The 22,026-nt window shown below is 43.8% G+C and overlaps 1 protein-coding gene across 10 annotated transcripts in view; it reads left to right on the forward strand.

Annotated features, from left to right (window-relative positions):
* HECTD4 (HECT domain E3 ubiquitin protein ligase 4) overlaps positions 1-22,026 on the forward strand; it is a 185,861-nt gene that overhangs the window by 120,060 nt on the left and 43,775 nt on the right. For 5 of the 10 annotated variants that reach the window (XM_044244240.1, XM_044244242.1, XM_044244245.1 and 2 more), the window contains exons 34-49: positions 117-301; positions 2,810-2,963; positions 4,061-4,341; positions 4,554-4,743; positions 4,888-4,962; positions 5,998-6,079; positions 7,482-7,684; positions 8,343-8,478; positions 9,264-9,446; positions 9,919-10,083; positions 10,459-10,628; positions 11,527-11,642; positions 16,942-17,045; positions 19,773-19,934; positions 20,048-20,196; positions 20,480-20,559. In XM_044244240.1, the coding sequence (XP_044100175.1) occupies positions 117-301; positions 2,810-2,963; positions 4,061-4,341; positions 4,554-4,743; positions 4,888-4,962; positions 5,998-6,079; positions 7,482-7,684; positions 8,343-8,478; positions 9,264-9,446; positions 9,919-10,083; positions 10,459-10,628; positions 11,527-11,642; positions 16,942-17,045; positions 19,773-19,934; positions 20,048-20,196; positions 20,480-20,559 (2,435 nt within the window). The remainder of the gene's footprint in view (positions 1-116; positions 302-2,809; positions 2,964-4,060; positions 4,342-4,553; positions 4,744-4,887; positions 4,963-5,997; positions 6,080-7,481; positions 7,685-8,342; positions 8,479-9,263; positions 9,447-9,918; positions 10,084-10,458; positions 10,629-11,526; positions 11,643-16,941; positions 17,046-19,772; positions 19,935-20,047; positions 20,197-20,479; positions 20,560-22,026) is intronic. The other 5 variants (XM_044244247.1, XM_044244249.1, XM_044244250.1 and 2 more) reach the window with 3 other exon arrangements.

Genomic DNA, 22,026 nt, shown 5'->3' on the forward strand with positions numbered 1-22,026 from the left:
CCTAAGTAATAGGCAAAGAACTATACTGACTTGTTTTATGCCCTTTTGATAACCTGAATCTTAAACCCGAGGGCTGGTCAGTGACATTTACTGTGTGGAACTTTCCTCCTGGCCAGGAGTGAAGAGAAGTGCCTGGTACGCAGTGGCCTCGTTCAGCTCATGGACCGACTGTGTAGCCTAAGCAGTCAGACGGAGTCCAGCTCCAGTGAGAAACAAACCAAGAAGCAAAAGGTGGCCACCATGGCCTGGGCAGCTTTCCAGGTGCTCGCCAACCGCTGTGTTGAGTGGGAAAAAGAAGAAGGTAAGAAGAAGGCTTCCATTCTAGAATTCATTGACTTCTTCTGTTGACACGTTTATTTAATTATTGGTGCTGGCTGGGGGAAAGAAAGGCTATATTAAATTACATAACCAGATGGTTTAATTAATGATTTCGTGACAGCCTCTTCATCAGCATGCATCTCTGAAAATTTATGGCTACGCTATGACATTAAATGATTATCCTAACCCAGGGCGCGTGGTGCTCGGTGAAATAAGGCAGACACAGAGAGCTACTGAGTGATTTCCCTTATATGTGGAATCTGAAAAAGCCAAACTCCTAGAAACCAAGAGTAGAACAGCAGTTGCCAGGAATTTTAGGAGGAGATGTGGGGAGATGTTGGTCAAAGGGTCAGACTTCCAGTTATGAGATGAGTAAGTTCTGGGGTCTCATGTAAACTGGGATAGTAAAAATATAGTTAGGAGGTAGCACTTGAAAATGCAATGAAGCCAGTTCATAGAAATATTTATTTGGAGACTGACTACAGTGTTGACAAAAAGAACATGGAAGATATCTTCTCAGTTTCCTGGCTTACTGTACTCTTCTAGGGTGGTATTATTCCCCACCGCCACCCCTAGCTTTACTGACAGATGACTGACAAATACAAGTTGTATACAATTTAGATTGTAGAATGTGATTTTTTAAAAAGATTTTATTTATTTATTTGGCAGAGATCACAAGTAGGCAGAGAGGCAGGCAAAGAGAGAGAAGGTGAAGCAAGCAAAGAGAGAGAAGGTGAAGCAGGCTTCCCGCTGAGCAGAGAGCCTGATGTGGGGCTTGATCCCAGGATCCTGAGATCACGACCTGAGCCGAAGGCAGAGGCTTAACCCGCTGAGCCACCCAGGCGCCCCTAGAATGTGATTATTTATTTATTTATTTAAAGATTTTATTTATTTATTTATTTGACAGAGAGTGAGATCACAAGTAGGCAGAGAGGCAGGCAGAGAGACAGGAGGAAGCAGGCTCCCTGCTGAGCAGAGAGCCCGATGTGGGGCTCGATCCCAGGACCCTGAGATCACAACCTGAGCTGAAGGCAGAGGCTTAACCCACTGAGCCACCCAGGTGCCCCTAGAATGTGATTTTTTTTAAAAAGTGTACAATGTTATTTTATATATATATATATATATATGTATGTATTTACATTGTGAAATGATTACCACAATCCAGTTAATACATCCATCCAAGTAAAGGATGTCATGATGTCTCCATGACACCCCAGGCGTATGTATAGAGCTTGCTTACTGATCTGTTCATTCACTGTATGTTTTGTTGTCTTGAGAGTCAGGCACAAGATGAGCAAGCCATTGCTCTCCCTTGTAAGAAATAGGGTGCAGGGGGAGATAGACCAATGATCAAATGATTGTGGTGTGGTCAGTGCCATAGCTGAGGTGCATGCCAAGTGCTGGACCAGCACACAGGTTCCTCCAGACCAGCGGTGCTAGAGATCAGGCAGAGCTTCCCAAGAAGGTGACATGTGAGTTATTCTTACAGGTTAAAGAATGTTTCCATGCAGAAAAACTGTGTGTAGGCACAGGGATCCAAGAGAGCATGGGAAGTTCAGGAAATGACAATTTGTGTGGCTTTTTACAAGAGCTTCTTGGGAGGGGGAAACCTCTGGAACTACAGTGAAAATGGAAAGATCCCGAAAGGTCTTTAATTGTGTTTGAGGAGAGAGAGGGTAAGAGTTAAAAATCAAGATGTCTTCATCACAGTTTAAAAAAGAAAAAAAAAAAGGACGCCTGGGTGGCTCAGTTGGTTAAGCAGCTGCCTTCGGCTTGAAGGGTCATGATCCTGGTGTCCTGGGATCGAGTCCTGTGTTGGGCTCCTTGCTCTGCAGGGAGCCTGCTTCTCCCTCTGACTCTGCCTGCCTCTCTGTCTGCCTGTGCTCGCTCTCGCTCTCTCTGACAAATAAGTAAATAAAATCTTTAAAAAAAATTAAAAAATAAAAAATAAAAAAAATTAAAAAATAAAAAGAAGAAGAAGAAAGTGATTCTTCCATGATAATCGAAGTATGTTCCTTGTTTTGTTTGAATTGTATTCAGTTTTCATTGAGAATAATGTCTTTCAGAGTGCATGTCGTTAAGCAGCTGCCTTCAGCTTAGGTCATGATGGGGGGGGGTGGGTCCTGGGATTCATCCCCACATTAGGCTCCCTGCTCAGTGGGAAGCCTGCCTCTCCCTCTCCCACTCCCCCTGCTTGTGTTCCCTCTCTTGCTGTGTCTCTCTCTGTCAAATAAATAAAATACAATCTTAAAAAAAGTCTTTCCCCAACACTGGATCGTTAACCTTTTTTATGTGCAGAAGTGATCTAATGAGACACTAATTAGGTGGCTAATGGAATACTGAGCAGGTTAAAGAAAAATCAGGCAAGAGGAGAGCTTAATGTAGGGAGGCTGAGAGGGAGGACTCACCACACCTGCAGGCTTACCGTGGCTTCCTTGGGTTCTCCCTTTCTTTCTCTCTTTCTCCCTCTCTCTCTCTTTCAACTCTGAAGGCGGCTCCACGGAGGCGGTACACTCAGGTCTGGCCCGCCAGGTGTCCAGCCTTCTCACCAACCACCTTGCTCGAGCAACGGAGTGCTGTGGCAACCAGGCTGCTGGGAACGATGCCCTCCAGGATGTCCTCAGTCTTCTCAATGATCTCTCAAGGTACGGAAGGCCCAGCCACAGCTGTGGGAAGAGGTGGCTTTCCTCTCAAATGATTGGGTTTCCTTTGGCTGGTGATTGTCTTTCGAAACCTCTAAATTACAAGGCCATTCTGACAGCTTCTGCTTCAAGAACAGTGGAGAATGAAATCACTGGAAAATAGTAGTTCCAAACTGCGAGGATCATTTAGGTGAATCTCTACATTATAAAACAATACCATTTGCTTTAATACTTTGCTGGTCACAGCTGCTAGCCTTTCAACTTGAGGCCGTTACATCAAGAAACCCAAAATCCTTATCCTCATTATATCAAGAGAATCGGTCAGGACATGTAGTTGACTCTTGTTCTCAGGCTGTCTTAAAAAAGAAGACCATCTGGGGGCGCCTGGGTGGCTCAGTGGGTTAAGCCACTGCCTTCGGCTCAGGTCATGATCTCAGAGTCCTGGGATCGAGCCCCGCATCGGGCTCTCTGCTCAGCAGGGAGCCTGCTTCCTCCTCTCTCTCTGCCTGCTTGTGATCTCTGTCTGTCAAATATTAAATAAAATCTTTAAAAAAAAAAAAAAAAAAAAGAAGACCATCTGTGGAGGTTTGACACCATCTCGTGTGAGCCACGAGGCCCACACCTGCTTATCCACATACAGCTACTTATTTTTTGGTTTCTGCTGGACCTTTTCTTCTCAGTGAGATGCCACTGGGTCAGATGTGGCAGAAGCCAGACCGTTGAGGCCCGTGCAATTCAGTGGGAGCTCTTTGGTCTTGAAGCAATGCTTAAAAAGGAATAAAGGACTAAATGGAAAGTCTTCCTAGTTTGGGTCATGAAGTTGTAGTACTCCATGCACTGTCTTGAACTATAGCATCGCAGTTCAGTAAATTTCATCAGGGACCAGAAAATTCTCAAAAATCTTTCCTTTTAAGTACTATTGATTGGTCAGTTCTGAGCTTTCATTAGATATTTACGAAAAACCTTAGTTCTCCTTCATAAGCACATAGTGCCGAATCCTTGTCTTCCTCAGGAACCAGGTCATCTCCATGTAGGGAACTCTTGAATTTCTATAGACCAATACGCCCAGCCTTGTGTACTTTTTCTTCCTTCTTTTTCAGGAGTCACATAGGTAAAGCCATCCTGAGCCAGCCAGCTTGTGTGTCCAAACTCCTCTCCCTGCTGCTTGACCAACGCCCATCTCCAAAGCTGGTCCTTATCATTCTTCAGCTGTGCCGGGCAGCGCTCCCACTGATGAGTGTAGAAGACTGTGGAAATGTGGAGCTCCCGCCATGGAGCTACTCTGTTCCCTCCCTGAACAGTGAGCAAGAGGATCCCAGCGACCCAGCATCCAAGATTGCCTCGTTGCTCTTAGCAAAGCTGGCAGATTACGTGGTCCCAGGTGAGCAGCTGGTGGAGAATGGCACTGAGGAGTCCACTTGCTGTGGACGGCCAGACCGAGCTTTCCATGGTCAGTAGCTGCTGCTGCTATGCCTCCTGCGATGGAAGAGAGGGAGATGGGAGAGGGAGGAAGAGAGACTCCAGAACCAGAGTTTTTCCTGTGCGGGGCGGCGGCGCAAATAACACTGCAATTGCTCTTGTTTCCTTTTGAAGGGTGTCAGACAGTTCTTTCCCCAACTGCTTCTGAACCGGACACTACATTGACAAAAACCAGCCCCAAGAATTCCTTAAAAGGGGACAAAGATCCTGGAGAAGAGAGCGAAGCAGTGGATGGCAAGCTATCTATCTTTATCCACAAGCGGGAAGACCAGTCATCTCATGAGGTTCTCCAGCCGCTACTAAGGTGACTGATGATTGTACTGGCCACATGCCATCAGGCACTGACCGTGTCCCAGGCACTGTGCTCAGTAAGCCCCTTACATGCATCAACTGTCTCAGCCCTCTTGACAACCCTAAGAGGTAATCACTGTCATCCCTGTTGTTACAGTGGAGAAACTGAGGCAGAGCTGAACCACAGACGCAGGCCTCTGACCACAGAGCCCAAGCTCTTATCCACAACTCGGTACTGTTTCTTCAGACCCAACAGGGAGCAAAAGCCCTGTTGAGAATGTATTGTTTGTGCTCAATGGAGAGTCTACAGTGTGATTTGGGGTTTGAGAAGGAATAATGTAATGCAGCCTGGTTTTAGTCATTGGCATCCTTCAGCCACTGGTAAATTTAAGGATGCCATTGACTGTGAGGTGGAGAAATATGAGAAACTTTTTTTAAAGCTTTAATTCATTGAAGTATGAACGGTATGATTGCTCAATAAGGAAGTAATATACTTACCATCCAAATATACTTACTGTCCAGAGATTACAGACCCCCCAGGGCCCTGTTAGTGGGAGTGAGTACGACGGGAAGTCCTTCCACAGAACATGAGGGAATTGAGCATACATGTGTGTCTCAGGGGATGACTTCTTTCTTCAGATAAATGATGTGATGATGGTGTCATCCTCCTAATTGGTCCCTGGCCTGCCATCATGGCAACGGAAAGCACTAGTGGGCCACTAGCATAAACTAAGCGGGGTCAGGCAGGTGAGTGCGAGATGCAGAAATCACCAAGAAGCATTCTTGGGCATTGCAGAACTTCACAGTGCAAGTTTGGCGAAGGAGTTTTTGGAGGGCCAGATTTAAGAGGAGGAGGAAGCTGAATTATTAGAAAGACCAGTCATTCACACCAAAGCATCCAACCCGTGCCGTTGCTGAAGTCCCCTCACTTTGGGATTTCGATCACTTACTGAGTGTCTCCCAGGTGCCCCGCCTTCCCTGTGTCATAGGCTCAGATTATGTTCAGTTTTTAGTTTGTATGTCAGTTTCATGTAGGTTTTAAATTATCATTACAACTATAAAAACAGCTAATGTTTTGATCCCTGAAAGTACTATAATTAAGCAATAATAAATCATTTCCTTTTTGAAAAATTGAGTCTACTGTGGATTTTAAAATCCTCTGGTAGCATATAATGCTGGCCTGGCCAGTAGTAGGTTGCCTCACAGCCTGCAGCCCCACCTTGACCTTGCCTGTAAGATCGTCACCTCTCTCTTCTTTCCCTTGTAGTAGCTCAGAAGGACGGCCCTTCAGACTTGGTACTGGTGCCAACATGGAGAAAGTAGTGAAAATGGATCGAGACATGACCAAGGTAACCCTCATATGGAGACATGTGCTCTGACAAGACCCATGATTGAGGGATGTTTAGGTTTGCAGAGACATTTAAAAAGCAAAAAAAAGTTCCCACAGGAGGCAGGGTAAGAAACTGAAGTCAGTGGCTTAACTGAAGTCATTTTCAAGGGAACTAGTCAGAATCAATTTGTCATTAACAGAAAAATGTAAAAGAGAATTCTTAGTTTTGACCTAGAAGTTTTCTCTTAGCTCTATTAAGAAAATTCTGCAGCCTAATAATACCTTAAAAGTGAGGGGCACTTGAGTGGCTCAGTTGATTTAGCATCTGACTCTTGATTTGGGCTCAGGTCCTCCTTCAGGGTTGAGAGATCGAGCCCTGTGTTGGGCTCTGCGCCAGATGCGAACATGCTTAAGATTCTGTCTCTCCTTCTCTTTCTGCGCCTCCCCACCCCACGCACGTGTCCACTCTCTCTCTTTCAAAATAAAAAATAGGGCACTTGGGTGGCTGAGTAGGTTAAGCTGCTGCCTTCGGCTCAGGTCATGACCTCAGGGTCCTGGAATCGAGTCCCGCATCGGGCTCTCTGCTCAGCAGGGAGCCTGCTTCCCTCTCTCTCTCTCTGCCTGCCTCTCTGCCTACTTGTGATCTCTGTCTGTCAAATAAATAAATAAAATCTTAAAAAATAAAATAAAAATTAAAAATTAAATAAATAATACTTTAAAAACGGTAATATGTGAAAGGTTCAAAGAATAATAGAGAAAAAGAACTAAAGAGGTAGCCCGCAAAAAATATAAATATACCCATATTTTAAAATCACACAATAAAGGGATAAAAGTAGTAATATGTCATTTTTCATCTGTCAGAAAAAGAAAACTTATAATACCCATTATTATCAAGGTGAGAGTAAACAGGCATTCATTCTCAGGTGTCCAGAGACAACCATACTCTTCATGGTTTTATATATAAAACCCAAAATAGAATCTGTATACCATAAATAGAGAAATGATTAAAGAAATAGTTGTTATATGTCAATTATAACCTTAAGTTTTTAAACTTAAAAATTTGAATTGTATGCATACATATACCATATACAACCATAAAAAGAGCCAGGTAGTAACATGTGAGTTTTTGAGAAATGAGCCCGGATTGCTTTGGTAACGGGAAGCAGGCTTTAAAGATTTTATTTATTTATTTACTGGACAGACAGAGATCACAAGCAGGCAGAGAGGCAAGCAGAGAGAGAGGAGGAAAGCAGGCTCCCTGCTGAGCAGAGAGCCCGATGTGAGGCTCGATCCCAGGACCCTGAGATCATGACCTGAGCTGAAGGCAGAGGCTTAACCCACTGAGCCACCCAGGTGCCGGGGAAGCAGGCTTTAAAAAGTGAGGAAGTGGGGTGTGGTGACATTCTCAAACCTCCCTCCAGGGCGGCTGCTGTGAGGTGATTACAGAAGAGGCCGCAGCTGCTCTTCGGAAAGCAACCAAATGGGCCCAGTCAGGCCTCATCGTCAGCGTCGGGCCACCCGTAGAGTCCGTCAACCCAGAGACTGTGAGCGGACTATCCACAGGTGACAAAAAGAAAACTGCCCAGACTTCCATTTGCCGAGAGAGGAACTCTGAGCTCGCCAGGTAGTCCTTCCCTGTCCACACTTCTGTCAGATCTTCTTTGTAATGGACTTGTTCGTGGGGCCTTAATTGTATATCATCCCCTTGACCTTCTGGAAATGAGGACTGAGGGCTTAAAATACCCACCTGAGCTTTTGGTGGGCGAATAGGGTGCCGCTGCTGGCTGAGTGGGCATCTGTAGCCAGAGGGTTGTTTTTCTGAGAAAGGCCACTATCAGGAACACCAGTTACAGCTTTTTTGAGTATTAGTAGACTCAGGTCATGCTGCCTTTACTTCTTCCAAACCAGCCCAGCTGTGCACATGAACTTCTTTCTAGAAGTAGGCAGGAGAAATGAGTGTCGCCTCCAGGAAGTTTGCAGGTGGTTCTGTGTTTATAGGCCAGGAATAGTTGCAGCATAGTGTCAGCCCTCGATCCTGATGGTTTAAGCAGTTCAAGTTTGAGGTCTGTTGTTTCAGAGGATTCTTTAGGTAACAGAAAGAATATGAGAGAAGTGTTTTTTTTCCCCTGATGATAATTTAGCTTCTCTTTTTCTTAGTCAATGAAATCCGCTTTTTCTTGTATCATTAGAAAATTTTTCCATCTGATGATAACCCTAAGAGCCACTTGCCTGCATTCTTAACCACCCCTGGGCATTGACACTTTCTCTCTTGACGCTTGCAGGACTGACCCCGTCCGACCCTTCATCAGTGGGCACGTGGCGAACAGCATGGCTGCAGAAGTGATCGCCTTGCTTCATAGCTTGCTAATGGCACCTGAGTCAAATGCTGCTCAAATATGGACCACAACGGCAGAAAAGGTTAGCATAGTGTCCCCGCTTAGTGGAGGAAGGGAGGAGGAAGTTTGTGTTCTGGTTTAGCATTTGAATCCCACCCAGGAAGGATCATATTTTAGTAAAGAGAGATTTTGCAAATTGACCGGATAGACTTATTAGTGGGTTTCCCCCTCACATTTGCTTTGGTTTAATCGTTTCACCTGTTACCCTTTGTCTCCTGTCACTGCCAGTTCTGATTTTGCAGAAGACTGGGACATGTTCTCAGGAAAAGAGTGGCAATCCTTGTTTCTCCTTCTTGTTCGTGTTCAGTTGGTCCCAACATTAGGGAATCATGAAGCCTTGGTTTATTGGATTTGTTAAGTGTATTTACTAAGTCCTAAGGAGGCCTCTGTGATACATACTCCCTGAGAGCTGTGTCAGAAATTCATGATGAATACTTCCTAAGAACTAGGGACCTATAATCCGTTTGCCACAGTCATCTTTTCAAGTGAATGCCTTAAGGAAATTGGGTGTTGAGTTGTAAGCTGTGATGGTTTTCCTACAGATAAGTTTTTGTCCTGTTTTAGGGATTTTGTTAACAGTGTTTGATTCTCCCCCATTCTGAGGTTGTGTGTTTCCAATCCTGTCTAATGATATAAGGCAAATATGGCAAGAAGTCAAGGTCATACCTGATAGTTACTTCATCCTTCCCATAGCCAGAGCTCCTCCAGTACATGGGAGCCAGCCACTGTCACGGACACTTCATCACTCTTAATATCGAAAATGACCAAAGCTTTAACTCCTGCTACATGGCTGCTTCTTACGTTTAGGTTCTGTCCCGTGCGCTGATGTACATTCCACAGTTGGGGAAGTATGCAGAGAGCATTCTGGAAAATGGCAGCAGTAGCGGCAGGAAACTCGCCAAACTTCAGAGAATCGCCCGCCAGGCTGTCGCCGCACTGTGTGCCCTCGGAGGCTTCAAAGAGACCATCAAGATAGGGTCTGAGGTTCAGGTAACCAACCAGCCAGCATTTCCCAAGTCCCTGCTCTCCCCAAGTTACTGCATCCATTGATTCACTGATCATCTGTAAAGATGGTATCATCCACCCAGTTGGACAGAAATCCTTGTTCCTTCAAGCTAAATAAGGAGTGTGAGAAACTCATGAATTCTAATCCACCCTGTGCTACAGGTTATTCAAATATTAGTACAGTACTCTGTGATGTTAACTATCATACTTATGTCCCATGGTGTCACAAATATTTTAGAGCAGGAAGTTTGAGATTCTGTCATATTGTGATACTTTGACATAGGCTTGAGGACCTGTTATTTGAACTCCCATTTGGTGCTTCGTATCTGCACCGTACTGAACTACTCCTTAATGCCACGAACGACAGTTGTGAATTTACTTCTCCGCACCTGTCCCATGAGAGAGTTGCGTACACCATCGGAGCTGGTCAGTGGTGCTAATTCATCTTTGTCTCTAGGTTTTAGGTAGAGGAATATCAGGAAGCATTGGAGTTGTGGCTTCTATCAATGAACAGGAAGGTATAGCTACAGTCAGATTCCCACCCATAGACTGTAGAAAGACTTCGCAAGCATCAGACACATTGACTATTCCATTGTCTAGACTTTGTGTTCCAAGATCGGAGGTAAGGTGATTTTTAACTGCATTATTAAATGTCACTACAAGTGGTAACCATACTATCATGAACAATGAGCTCACATACAGTACAGAGGCACAAATACTTAGTTATCTGAAGTGTTATTTGGGGTATATATTTATATATAGGGCGTAATTATTTCATAGTAACATTTATGTGAAGATTTCTTATTTCTTTGGTTAGGAATATTCCACAGGGTTTTTGTATTTTTAATTGTTTTGGACTAGCTTGCAATTTTCTGTATGGTGCTTTTACTGTTTTGACTGAAATTTTGAGAATTAACTCCAGATAATAACACCCTCATTTCCTAGAAACTAACTACTTGAATTTAACTTTTTGCCATGCCCCCCCCACCACCATCAGGCACTGCCTCTTCATAAACTGTCCATTACTGAGAAGGTAGTACAGGCAGTCCAGTCCATGTTGCTTCCTCAGGAGGGAAGTCTCTCTATTCATACCTCACTTCCTGCAACAGGAGATGGGTCAGCTCCTGTGATGGCAGTCGTTCGGCTCCTGGCTGAAATAAGAACAAGGTGAGCACCCTCCAGAGATCCCCTAATGTGGTGGTGCAGGCCACGGAGGTGGGGGGCCTTGCCGGACCCCTCCACTCCCGGCTTAGTGGGCCTGCAGTGTGAAGTTCACGCCCAGCTGAGAACAGAGACCATTCTCTTGTGCTGCTTCCTACATTTCTGTTACATTCCCCAACTTCTGCAAGTTTTGTTGCATTGTACAATTTAAAACCATTTAGCTGCTTCCTTAAGAAAATAAGTAAGCGATCAAAGTGTGATCTGTGGAACCCATACTTTGGGAAAACCACTTTGTTCTATCCCAGTGAATCTCTCTGCCACTTTACCTTGTTTAAGTGGCTCAGGCTCTGTTAATACATATCTGATTCATCACTTTCCAAACTGATCAGGAGAAAAACCAGGGAATGCCCTCAAGTGTTGGTGTCAGAAGGGAAAGCAGCATTTTCTTGCAAATACATTTAATTACCACAGTAACAATGGGACTTCTTAGAAAGTTCTAATATGTATTGTGAATTAGGTGAGAAATCAGCATACAGATTTTCCAAGTGTCTGGGTTCCTCTTATTCCCAGAACACTACTATTGCCCGTGGAGCACAGTTTAGGCGATGTTTCTTAAAAGAGAATGCTGATTTCTCACTTGGCACCTTGTATCTCCACTTGAGTGAAGATGGCAACCATTCCCCGTCTTTGGCTTGCCCGTACGGTGTCAGCAATTACTCGGGGGGGAAAAGAGAAGTTACGTTTCCAGACCAATCCAGTTCAGAAAAAAAAAAGGAAGTGGAATGGGGAGCTTGAACCTTCTTGTAAATTAGGGGGAAAATATGGTTGAAATGCCTTTCATAGTTAACTTTTTAGAGAATGAACATTGATGACTTTGAAATATTATAAATCTTTTAACATTAAGAGCATGCCTGGTCATGGCCCAGCTTTTAGAAGACAGCTTATTCTGTGAAGAATTCATACAACAGTGTCCAGCAGCTGTCGAAGTTCTCAACCTAGTAGCCCAGGAATGCAGTGCTGGTAAGTACCTGTGGCTTTCTGTACCGTCCTCTATTATTGAGTGTTGTGCGCTCATTTCCGGTTTGATGATGGAATGCTAACATGCACGTGCACACACACTCCAAGTAGCTGAGCTCTAGGCAGGACTTAGCACAACTTTTATCCCAGATGTAGAAATGTAAACAGCTTTCAGTACTCATGAGGTGGTAAATCAGCGTTTTTCAATTTAACTTGGGGACCATGCTGGCATGTTTTCTCTCTTCCATTCATATTAATTCATTGCATTTATTTTCCTGTTAGAACTATTTATGAACACTTAGGGATACAGATACTTTCTGACTTGTCATTGGCTACATTTGAAATCAGAGGTGTTTGCACTAACATCCATCTGTGTGTGTGTGTGTGTGTGTGTGTGTGTGTGTGTTTAAACACAAAAATAGGGAGACTAGTATAAGGAACCGTCAGTTTCAGCAGTTATCAACTCATGGTCAGTCCTGTTTCATCTGTGCTGTACCCTCTCCTGGATTGTTTTCAGGAATATTCTTCGATATTATTTTACCCATAAATATTTTGGTATGTGTCTCTAAAAAATAAGGACTCTTAAAAAAACCAGAATACCATTTATCGTATCAGAAAAATTAACAGTAGTTCTTTAATATTAACTATCTAGTCCATGTGCAACTTTCTAATTTTCTCATAAAGTCATACTTGAGTTTGAATTTGTTTATTTGAATCAGGAGCCAAATAAAATTCTTATACTGTAATTTCATTGCTATCTTTTAATTTTCTTTTAAAATCTTGATTCCCCTCATTATGTTCTTTTTTTTTTTTTAAGATTTTGTTTATTTATTTGACAGAGAGAGAGACAGTGAGAGAGGGAACACAAGCAGGGGGAGTGGGAAAGGGAGAAGCAGGCTTCCTGCTGAGCAGGGACCCTGGGATCATAACATGAACCAAAGACAGATGCTTAACAACTGAGCCACCCAGGTGCCTCCATTATGTTCTTTTTGCCTTGCAATTTATTTTTTGAAGGGTTTTCTATGGTCTGGATTTTGCTGATTGTGTCTCTGTGGTGTCATTTATTGTGTCCCTCGATCTTCAGATTTCCTGTAAATTGGTAGTTGGTCCTGGGTTGTTTTAAGTGAAAATTTATGCTTTGTCCCCAAGGATTTAACTGGACTCTAAGGGAAATTGCTCATAGATTAATATCCTTGAGTGCTCTAGTGGTGGCATTTTCATGAACTGTAAGGAATAAATGAATATTTTTAACTTCCTTACTGGTTTTAGTGGTATCCTTTGTGTATGCAGGGGGTCATTTTTATTATCCATATTATTTATTATTTCTAATGCCGTTTGCTTTTTCAGTCACTCCCTAATCTCCTCTTGGTCCTTAAGTTTTTGTTCTTTTTCCCATGGTACCAATTTCTGTTAGTTGGTCTTTGGTTTGGTCTTCATTCCATATGTGTCTTACTTTTCAAATCACCTTCCTCTTTTAGGGGTAGCGCTGTGGAACCAGTGACCACATTAATAAACTTCAGAGAGATCCTGAGCGTAGAAAATAAGAACAGAAGAAAAGAAATTTGCTAGGCTTCTCGGGAAATTCCTTGTGACTAATGTGTGCCCATAATTCAGCTTTGTACTTGTGGTTGGGTCTTCGTTCCTGGCCTCTACTTTTTCATGTTCTTGGCCTACCTTGCAGATCTACATGACTGATTTTTAGCAAGCTTGCACTTGCTGAATTGATCACTCACTTTCCTTTCTTTCTTTCTTTTTTAAAGATTTTTATTTATTTGAGAGAAAGAGCACAAGCTGAGGGCAGAAAGAGAGGGAGAAACAGGCTTCCCCCCCTGAGCAGGGAGCCAAATATGGAATCTGATCCCAGGACCCTGGGATCATGACCTGAGCTGAAGGCAGGCACTTAAATGACTGAGCTACCCATCACTCACTTTTTTTAGGACTCTTTCTGAGTATCCTTTTTATACATTTTAGTGAATAAAGGAGTCTTAAACTGTGAAATTAACTTTCATACTTAATGTACAAGCTGGGAATCGTAGTGTTTGGAGCAGTGGCCTCAAATGGTTTTAATAATAACCCACCTAACCCATCTTCCCTAATGGAAAAGAACTCTGTGGTCACAAAGAGTTGGATAGAAATGTGTGGGAAGTGTTTATTAATTGCACAAAAGAGAAGACTGTGAGCTTATACACATCAATTTATATCCTAAAATAGTGTCTTCTGTTAAGTTTAACAGTCCTTAATAAGTCACTTAATAGGTTACCAGAAAGACCTTTGAAGTTTAAAGCATGTATCAAGGTTTGCTGGCTTTTCAGTCCTTTACCTGTGAACAATCACCAACAACCAACCAGCCCTGCTTCTGGATTACGTTGTAACACAGCAATGAATTCTTAGAGCCCACAAAAGAGTCCTGGACTGCGCTTAGAAGCAAAGCTGTTTAATAAATGATTCAAGGTGATGAGTAGAAGAGAAAGTTCTTTAATTTTTATTTTTGAATGTATCAAGGCTTTTTATTTAATGTGTGAAAATGTGAAATTTACACATAATAATTAATACACTTGATTTTCTAAAATGGAAAAAAAAATTCAGTGAATTTCTTCCATTATTTTACTTTCTGTGGGATGAATTAAGCAGAATACTGGGCACTGTAATGTTGACTTACTCCTAACTCGATTTTCTAGCTTCTCTAATCCAGGGAAAAGAATATCTAATTTCCATTTGGTCTAGGAAGATAAGCAGTATGCCAAAGAGCTTTTTCCCATGAAGAAATATTTCTGCGAAGTTCACTGAATCCCTTGGTTGAAATAGCACGGGAAACAGGTTTTATTTTATTTTATTTTTTTAAGATTTTATTTATTTATTTGACAGAGAGAGATTACAAGTAGACAGAGAGGCAGGCAGAGAGAGAGAGGGGGAAGCAGGCTTCCTGCTGAGCAGAGAGCCCGATGCGGGACTCGATCCCAGGACCCTGAGATCATGACCCGAGCCGAAGGCAGTGGCTTCACCCACTGAGCCACCCAGGCGCCCCAGGGAAACAGATTTTAATCTGAAGAAAAAGCCTGTAGAAACCAGAAAAATTCCCAGCTTTATGTTTTTGTTTGTTTGTTTGTTTGTTTGTTTTCTTAAAGATTTTATTTATCTACTTGACAGAGAGAGATCACAAGCAGGCAGAGAGGCAGGCAGAGAGAGGAGGAAGCAGGCTCCCTGCCGAGCAGAGAGCCTGATGCGGGACTCGATCCCAGGACCCTGAGATCATGACCTGAGCTGAAGGCAGCGGCTTAACCCACTGAGCCACCCAGGCGCCCCCCAGCTTTATGTTTTTACAGAAGCCAGAATCTCTCTGGTCCAGCTGTTTTTTTCTCCTGCCCTACTTCCTAAATATACACATTCCCTGAGCCAGAGATTCTTTTCAGACTTTGCAAGTTCGTAGGAACCCCTCGGAAGCACGTTTAAAAGGCTTTCCCAACTCCACCCCAAAGTCAGAATCACTTGAAGGTGAGCCTGGACTGTTGTGCTCAGAGGGGCCCAGACCTCACTTGAAGAAACTGCGCTAAGCTTTGCTGACCCATCTTCTTTGCATTCTGCCCTCCCCTGTGCTTTCCATAGCTGCTTCTGTGGGTGGTCCCTCCCTGGCTAGCCAGGAGTCTTGGACCTTTCTCTTAGGACTCCCAGCCTCATTAATACCCCCACATTTAAGACTAAAGTCCTTATTCCCTCTGGAGTCAGTTTCCTTTCCAACTTCCCTGTTTTAGGTCATACTCAAACTGTGTTTTGTTTTGTTTAAGATTTTATTTATTTATTTGAGAGAGTAAGAGAGAGCATGAGAGGGGAGAAGGTGAGAGGGAGAAGCAGACTCCCCACATTGTAAGAGTTATTTGTTTCAGGATTTTACTTATTTATTTGAGAGAGAGCACGGGAGTGGGGAGGATCAGAGGGAGAAGCAGACTCCGCACTGAGCAGGGAGCCCAATGCGGGACCCGATCCTGGGACTCCAGGAGCCCCAACTCTTATAGTTAGTTGGCTCTTACAATTTTTTAAAAGATTTTATTTATTTATTTACTTAGAGACTGTGTGTGCATGAGCAGGGGGATTGGCAGAGGGGGAGAGAGAATCTCAAGCAGACTCCATGCTCACTGTGGAGCCCGACACACAGCCTTACCCCATCACCCTGAAATCCTGACCTGAGCTGAAACCAAGAGTCATAAGCTTAACTGACTGAGCCACTCAGACCCCAATTTTAAGAGCCTCTGTAATTTTAGCTGTACTAGTCTCTGACCAGGTAGCACATAAATCTTTTCTCCCATTCTGTGAGTTGTGTTTTCACTTCCTCCATAGTATCCTTTGAAACACAAATGTTTTTCATTTTGGTGAAAGTCCAGTTTCTTTCTTTTTTCTTTTATTGCATATACTTTCGGTGTCCTAGCTAAGAAACCATGGCCTAATTCAAAGTCATGAAAATTTACACCATTATTTTCTTCTAAGTGTTTTATAGTTTTAACTGTAAGTTTTTTTTCAGGTCTTTGATCCATTTTGAATTGATTTTTCTGTGTTGATTGAGGTACTCCCAAGGCCTCTGACTCTTGACTCTCCTAGACCTTTTCTCCTTTTGCCAAACTGCCTGGAATTCCCTTTTTTCTCTGCTTATTGAAACCCTGTATTTTCTAAGCTCTAATTTGAGTCTGTCTTTACAAAGCCTTTCTGGGTCCTGGAGTGAAGTGTTTGTGCTTAGATCATATCGCATACTGCAGCCCCGTACTGCGACCGTCTGCGACATGTCAGTGCGCGTACACATCTCCTCTGTCCTGCCAGGGCGGGAGCTTTGGGCTCACGTATCTTTGGATTCTCCAGCACCTAGCACTGTGTCTTGCTCCTAGGAGATGTTAAATAGATAGTAGATGTTTTAAAAATCCGTTTCAATGATGAGCTTCCATTTTATTGAGTGTTCGTCCTGTGCTAGGGACTTACCTAAAAGCCCCGCTTGTGTTCCTTCATCTCCTCACGACCTTGTGAGGCGCAGGTGCTGTTGTTACTCCCGAACTGGAAGTGAGACAGTAAATGCCGGGTAATGAAGCCAGGTCCTGGATCCGGGCAGCCCCACTTCAGAGCTCACGCACTTACCTGCCCACGTTGCTGCGCTGCTCTGTATAGTAGACAAAGCTATCTCAGACTGTTGGCTTTTATTATTTTTTTAAGGAATTTGCATAATCTCCGAAGCATTTAATTGTTTTGACCCAACTCCAGAAGAGCTGGAGCTCTCTCGGGGGTGTGGGGCTAACGTTCACATGTTCCATGTGCTCCCCTCCAGGAGAGCGACTGGCGGTGGTGGAGGTGCAGTGTGAGCGGCTACGGATGCTCTACCGGGACTGTGCTCGGCCGCCGCCGCCGCCACTGCAGGCCGACCGGAGACAGGTGAGCCCAGCTGCCGGGCGCCGCGTTAGAGAAGGCCGCTGGCCCCCGAGTGCCCTTTAGAATGAGCGTTTGCAAAGCCATGGGAAGGTGCACGCTCTGTGCTGATGCGCTATCGTCTCTGAATGTCAGAGCACATCGATTTGACATTCTGAGTAATGAAAGATCACAGCAAAGGAGCAGAACTCATTAATTTGTAAATAATTTCTCACATTATCAGTAACAGAAAAAACTTAGAAAATTTTAGATCTAGGGGTGCCTGGGTGGCTTAGTCGTTGGGCGTCTGCCTTCAGCTCGGGTCATGATCCCAGGGTCCTAGGATTGAGCCCCATATCGGGCTCCCTGCTCGGCAGGGAAGCCTGCTTCTCCCTCTCCCATTCCCCCTGCTTGTGTTCCCTCTCTCACTGTGTCTTCTGTCAATTAAAGAAAATCTTTAAAAAAAAAAAGAAAATTTTAGATCTATAGTTCATATAATATAAGGTATAATGATAAAAGTATACATAGAGATTGAGAGTTGATTAGAAAGCAAAAGTGGCAAAGTGTTCCGAATTGGCACCTCGGTAAATTCTTAGCAGCTTATTTGTAATAGCCCCAAAGTGGAAACAACCAAGATGTTTACCTCCCTGATGAATAGATGCATCAAATGAGTGCATATCTCCATAAAATGGAATGTTATTCAGCCTTAAAAAGTGAGGAAGTATAAGCCACAGCAACTTCTTTCAAGAAATGTCTCCAAAGGCAAAGGAAACAAAAGCGAAAATGAACTTTTGGGACTTCATCAAGATCAAAAGCTTCTGCACAGCAAAGGAAACAGTCAACAAAACAAAGAGGCAACCCACAGAATGGGAGAAGATATTTGCAAATGACAGTACAGACAAAAGGTTGATATCCAGGATCTATAAAGAACTCCTGAAATTCAACACACACAAAACAGACAATCATATCAAAAAATGGGCAGAAGATATGAACAGACACTTCTCCGATGAAGACATACAAATGGCTATCAGACACGTGCAAAAATGTTCATCATCACTGGCCATCAGGGAGATTCAAATTAAAACCACATTACACCAGTTAGAATGGCCAAAATTAGCAAGACAACATGTGTTGGAGAGGATGTGGAGAAAGGGGAACCCTCTTACACTGTTGGTGGGAATGCAAGTTGGTTCAGCCACTTTGGAAAACAGTGTGGAGGTTCCTCAAGAAATTTAAAATAGAGCTTCTGTATGACCCTGCAATTGCATTACTGGGTATTTACCCCAAAGATACAGATGTCGTGAAAAGAAGGGCCATCTGTACCCCAATGTTTATAGCAGCAAGGACCACGGTCACCAAACTGTGGAAAGAACCAAGATGCCCTTCAATGGATGAATGGATAAGGAAGATGTGGTCCATATACACTATGGAGTTTTATGCCTCCATCAGAAAGGATGAATACCCAACTTTTGTAGCAACATGGACGGGACTGGAAGAGATTATGCTGAGTGAAATAAGTCAAGCAGAGAGAGTCAATTATCACATGGTTTCATTTATTTGTGGAGCATAACAAATAGCATGGAGGACACGGGGAGATGGAGAGAAGGGAGTTGAGGGAAATTGGAAGGGGAGGTGAACCATGAGAGACTATGGACTCTGAGAAACAATCTGAGGGTTTTGAAGGGGCAGGGGGTGGGGGGTTGGGGGAATGGTGGTGGGCATTAGAGAGGGCACGGCTTGCATGGAGCACTGGGTGTGGTGCAAAAACAATGAATACTGTTACGCTGAAAAGAAATTTAAAAATTTTTAAAAATATGCAGAAAAATGCAAAAAAAAAGTGAAGAAGTAAAAAACAAAAAGAAAAAATAAAGTGATGAAGTAGTGATCTGTGCCACAATATGGATAAACCCTGAAATTACAGAGTGAAAGAAGCCAGGTACAAAAGACCTTGTATTATGGGTTCTCATCTATTTGAAATGTCCAGAGCAGACAGATCTAGACACAGAAGGCAGATGGGTCCTTGCCAGAGACTTGCAGGGCAGGGATGCGGGGAATGAGGAGTGACTGCTAACAGGTAGGGACTTAAGAGGGACAAAAACACTCTAAAATTTGATAGTGGTGATGGTTGCACCAACAATGTTGCAAAATGTCACCTGAAATGTCAGCATCTCCATTTAGCGTTGTCAGTGTTACGGCATGATGGATCCCTGTATTTTTTGCATGACAACGAATCTCTGCTGTTCACACTGTTTTGCATCTAGTTTTTCTGCCTCCATAGATGATGACTGCCTTTCCATGTCAATCAGTAGAAACTTAATAGTCCAGTGTACCCTTGTGCCTCAATTTCCCCACTCAGGCTTTTCTTGTTGCCTATCTGCATCATCTCCAGTTTCTTTCTTTCTTTTTTTAAAGATTTTATTTATCTAACAGAGAGAGAGATGGCTGGGAACACAGCCAGGGGGAGTGGGAGAGGGAGAAGCAGGCTCTCTGCTGAGCAAAGAGCCTGACACGGGGCCCAATCCCAGGACCCTGGGATCATGACCTGAGCCAAAAGCAAATGCTTAACCAACTGAGCCACCCAAGTGCCCTTAGACTGCCTTTTTTTAAATAGAGTTTCCTTTGTAAAAACAGGGTCTATTCTTAAAAGGTGAACCTATATTATAATACAACTAGATAAAAATTTTTCTTCTTTGAGAAGTTAAGGGAATTTGTGTTTGCAGTCGTACTGAATGAGGCATTTTCCCCCCATTGTAGCCCAAAGAGATCACTTGGAGCCCCTCACGAGTGTTCCCGCCCGTCCGAGCCTGCATGTTCTCCTCACACCTTACTTCCGTCACCTTCCTGGCTGACCCCAGCGCTGGGGGTGGTCTGCCCCGGGGCACATTTATCTATGCCACCTCATCACTGCCCGTTCAGGTGAGAAAGCACACGATCTCTTGCCTATTTCCTTCATCTTTGAAAGAAAAAGCGAGTTTCAAGGGCCCGGCTGGAGCCCTCTGATTGCCTGCCCGGTTCTGGTGTTTCCTCAGGCCCCATCTTTTTACTGGGAAATCGAAATTGTTTCCTATGGAGATACTGATGACGACACAGGACCAATTGTTTCCTTTGGCTTCGCTACAGAAGCAGAGAAACGAGATGGGGCTTGGACTAATCCAGTGGGCACTTGTCTTTTCCATAAGTAAGTAGCTACTATTGCTGTTGCTAAAAAAAAAAAAAAAAAAAAAAAAAAAGGTAGTGGTTGTGAGTGTTTTAATACTAAAATAATATTATAGTCTCATCCTCCAAAAGTGTATAAAATACCAGTTGGAAATATATTCAAGTTGAGGCAAAGAGAATAGCTCTTAGGGTTGCTCTGGTCATTACTCCTATGCTACTGAAGTCCCTGAGCCTGTTCACTACTTAACTGCCTCTGTGTTGCCCAGTCAGCCTTGGCTTTGACTTTGCTTTGCTCGATTTCCTAGCAATGGCCGAGCCGTGCACTATAATGGTTCCAGTTTATTACAGTGGAAGAGCGTGCGCTTGGACGTGACTCTGTCTCCTGGTGAGTGTGGCGGGAGCTTATTTTTTTAAACAACCTGTCTATTTCTGTTGTTCCAAGATTTTGTCTAAATAGCTTCAAAGTAAAGAAACTTGGCAACTGGAAATGGGCAATTTGTCTTTTAGTGAAAGCCAAGTACTCGTCCTTGCTGTCTGCTAGTTTACACCAAACCACTCCTTTCCAGAGGCCATTATAAGAGCCTCCATTTGGTAAGGTGGGAATCCCATGTGCTTCTGTTCCTGCATCCTTAGAAAAACCTGAGATTTTCGCTTCTCTTTGAAGTTGAGTCTTGTGTCAGCTTTTCACTAATGAGCAGATAAATAGGTTAAAAAAAAAAAAAGTTTATCGCCAGCCCTGAGGAACTTGCAGAATGCATTTTTCGTAGCTAACGTGCTGTACACTTTGTTCTTGGGGGCCTAAACATCTGGTCCTGCTTCGACACATCTGCCCAGAAGTTTGAGTCACGTAGACCGTTGATTCAGTTAAAACAACAATAAAAACCCTCCTCCCTCTTCTTTTTAGCCTCCAAATAAGTATCTTTCTCTGTATGGGTGAACTGGGATCGGTCCTTCCTGCTCTAGCAGAGGAGCAAAGTGTAGGCATTGTCCTCTTGCCATCAGAAGCCCCCAGACGTGTTGCCTACGTAGTTTCAGACAGTACATTCTCGCATTGTTTCTGAGGAACCTGAACTTGTCCTACGTGGTAGATGGTCTGGGCTGCTCACATGGGGAATAAGAAGTCACTCGATCCATCAGGTCACCTTGCGCAGCTGGCTGGGGGTGATTTTACCATCGCTTCACTTAGGGAGCTGCTTGTTAAATTACACCTTCCAGGGAGTGCAGTGGTCAAGTTTGACTTAGAGATAATTTCCCGGCAGTTACTGCTCTCGCATTTTCTGGAGCAAAACTGGGACATTTCAGCTGAGCACTTAAATGTTTCCAGCACAAAACAGTCGCAGTTTGCTGTTTGAGAAAGTTTTGCACGGGACCTCAGGCAAACATGCCACCCTCTTCCTAGAGAAATGTATCTGGGTAGGAATCAAGAACTCACTTTTTACAGCAGCATCTTAGCCTCTGTACCAACACTCCTGGTATCCATGCATCAGTACATACTTGCTGGGCATCTCCCATGTGCCAGGTACTTCTCTGGGCCCTGGAGATGCCACAGGAAACGGTGATGAGTCCTCAGGCTTTGGGAAGCCCATCCTAGTGGTATGTGGAGCATAGAAGACTGTAATCAAAAGCAGAATCATAGAACTCCATGCACTTGGTGAAGAGTTCACACTGAGAGACTAATCATATGGCCCCGCGTGTGAGCAACGTGCCTGGCACAGCCAGCGCGAGAGCGCCCATGTGCTGGGTGCGCCCCTCTGGGTCTCTGAGCTCTATCCTGTTCAGTTCCTCATCCGAAAGCACCTTGGCTTGTCTTCGCTTCCCACAGAAATGCCTTAAACATATAAGTAGCTGGTGG

This window comes from Neovison vison, chromosome 3 (assembly GCF_020171115.1).
Source record: "Neovison vison isolate M4711 chromosome 3, ASM_NN_V1, whole genome shotgun sequence".
Classification (NCBI taxonomy): domain Eukaryota; kingdom Metazoa; phylum Chordata; class Mammalia; order Carnivora; family Mustelidae; genus Neogale; species Neogale vison.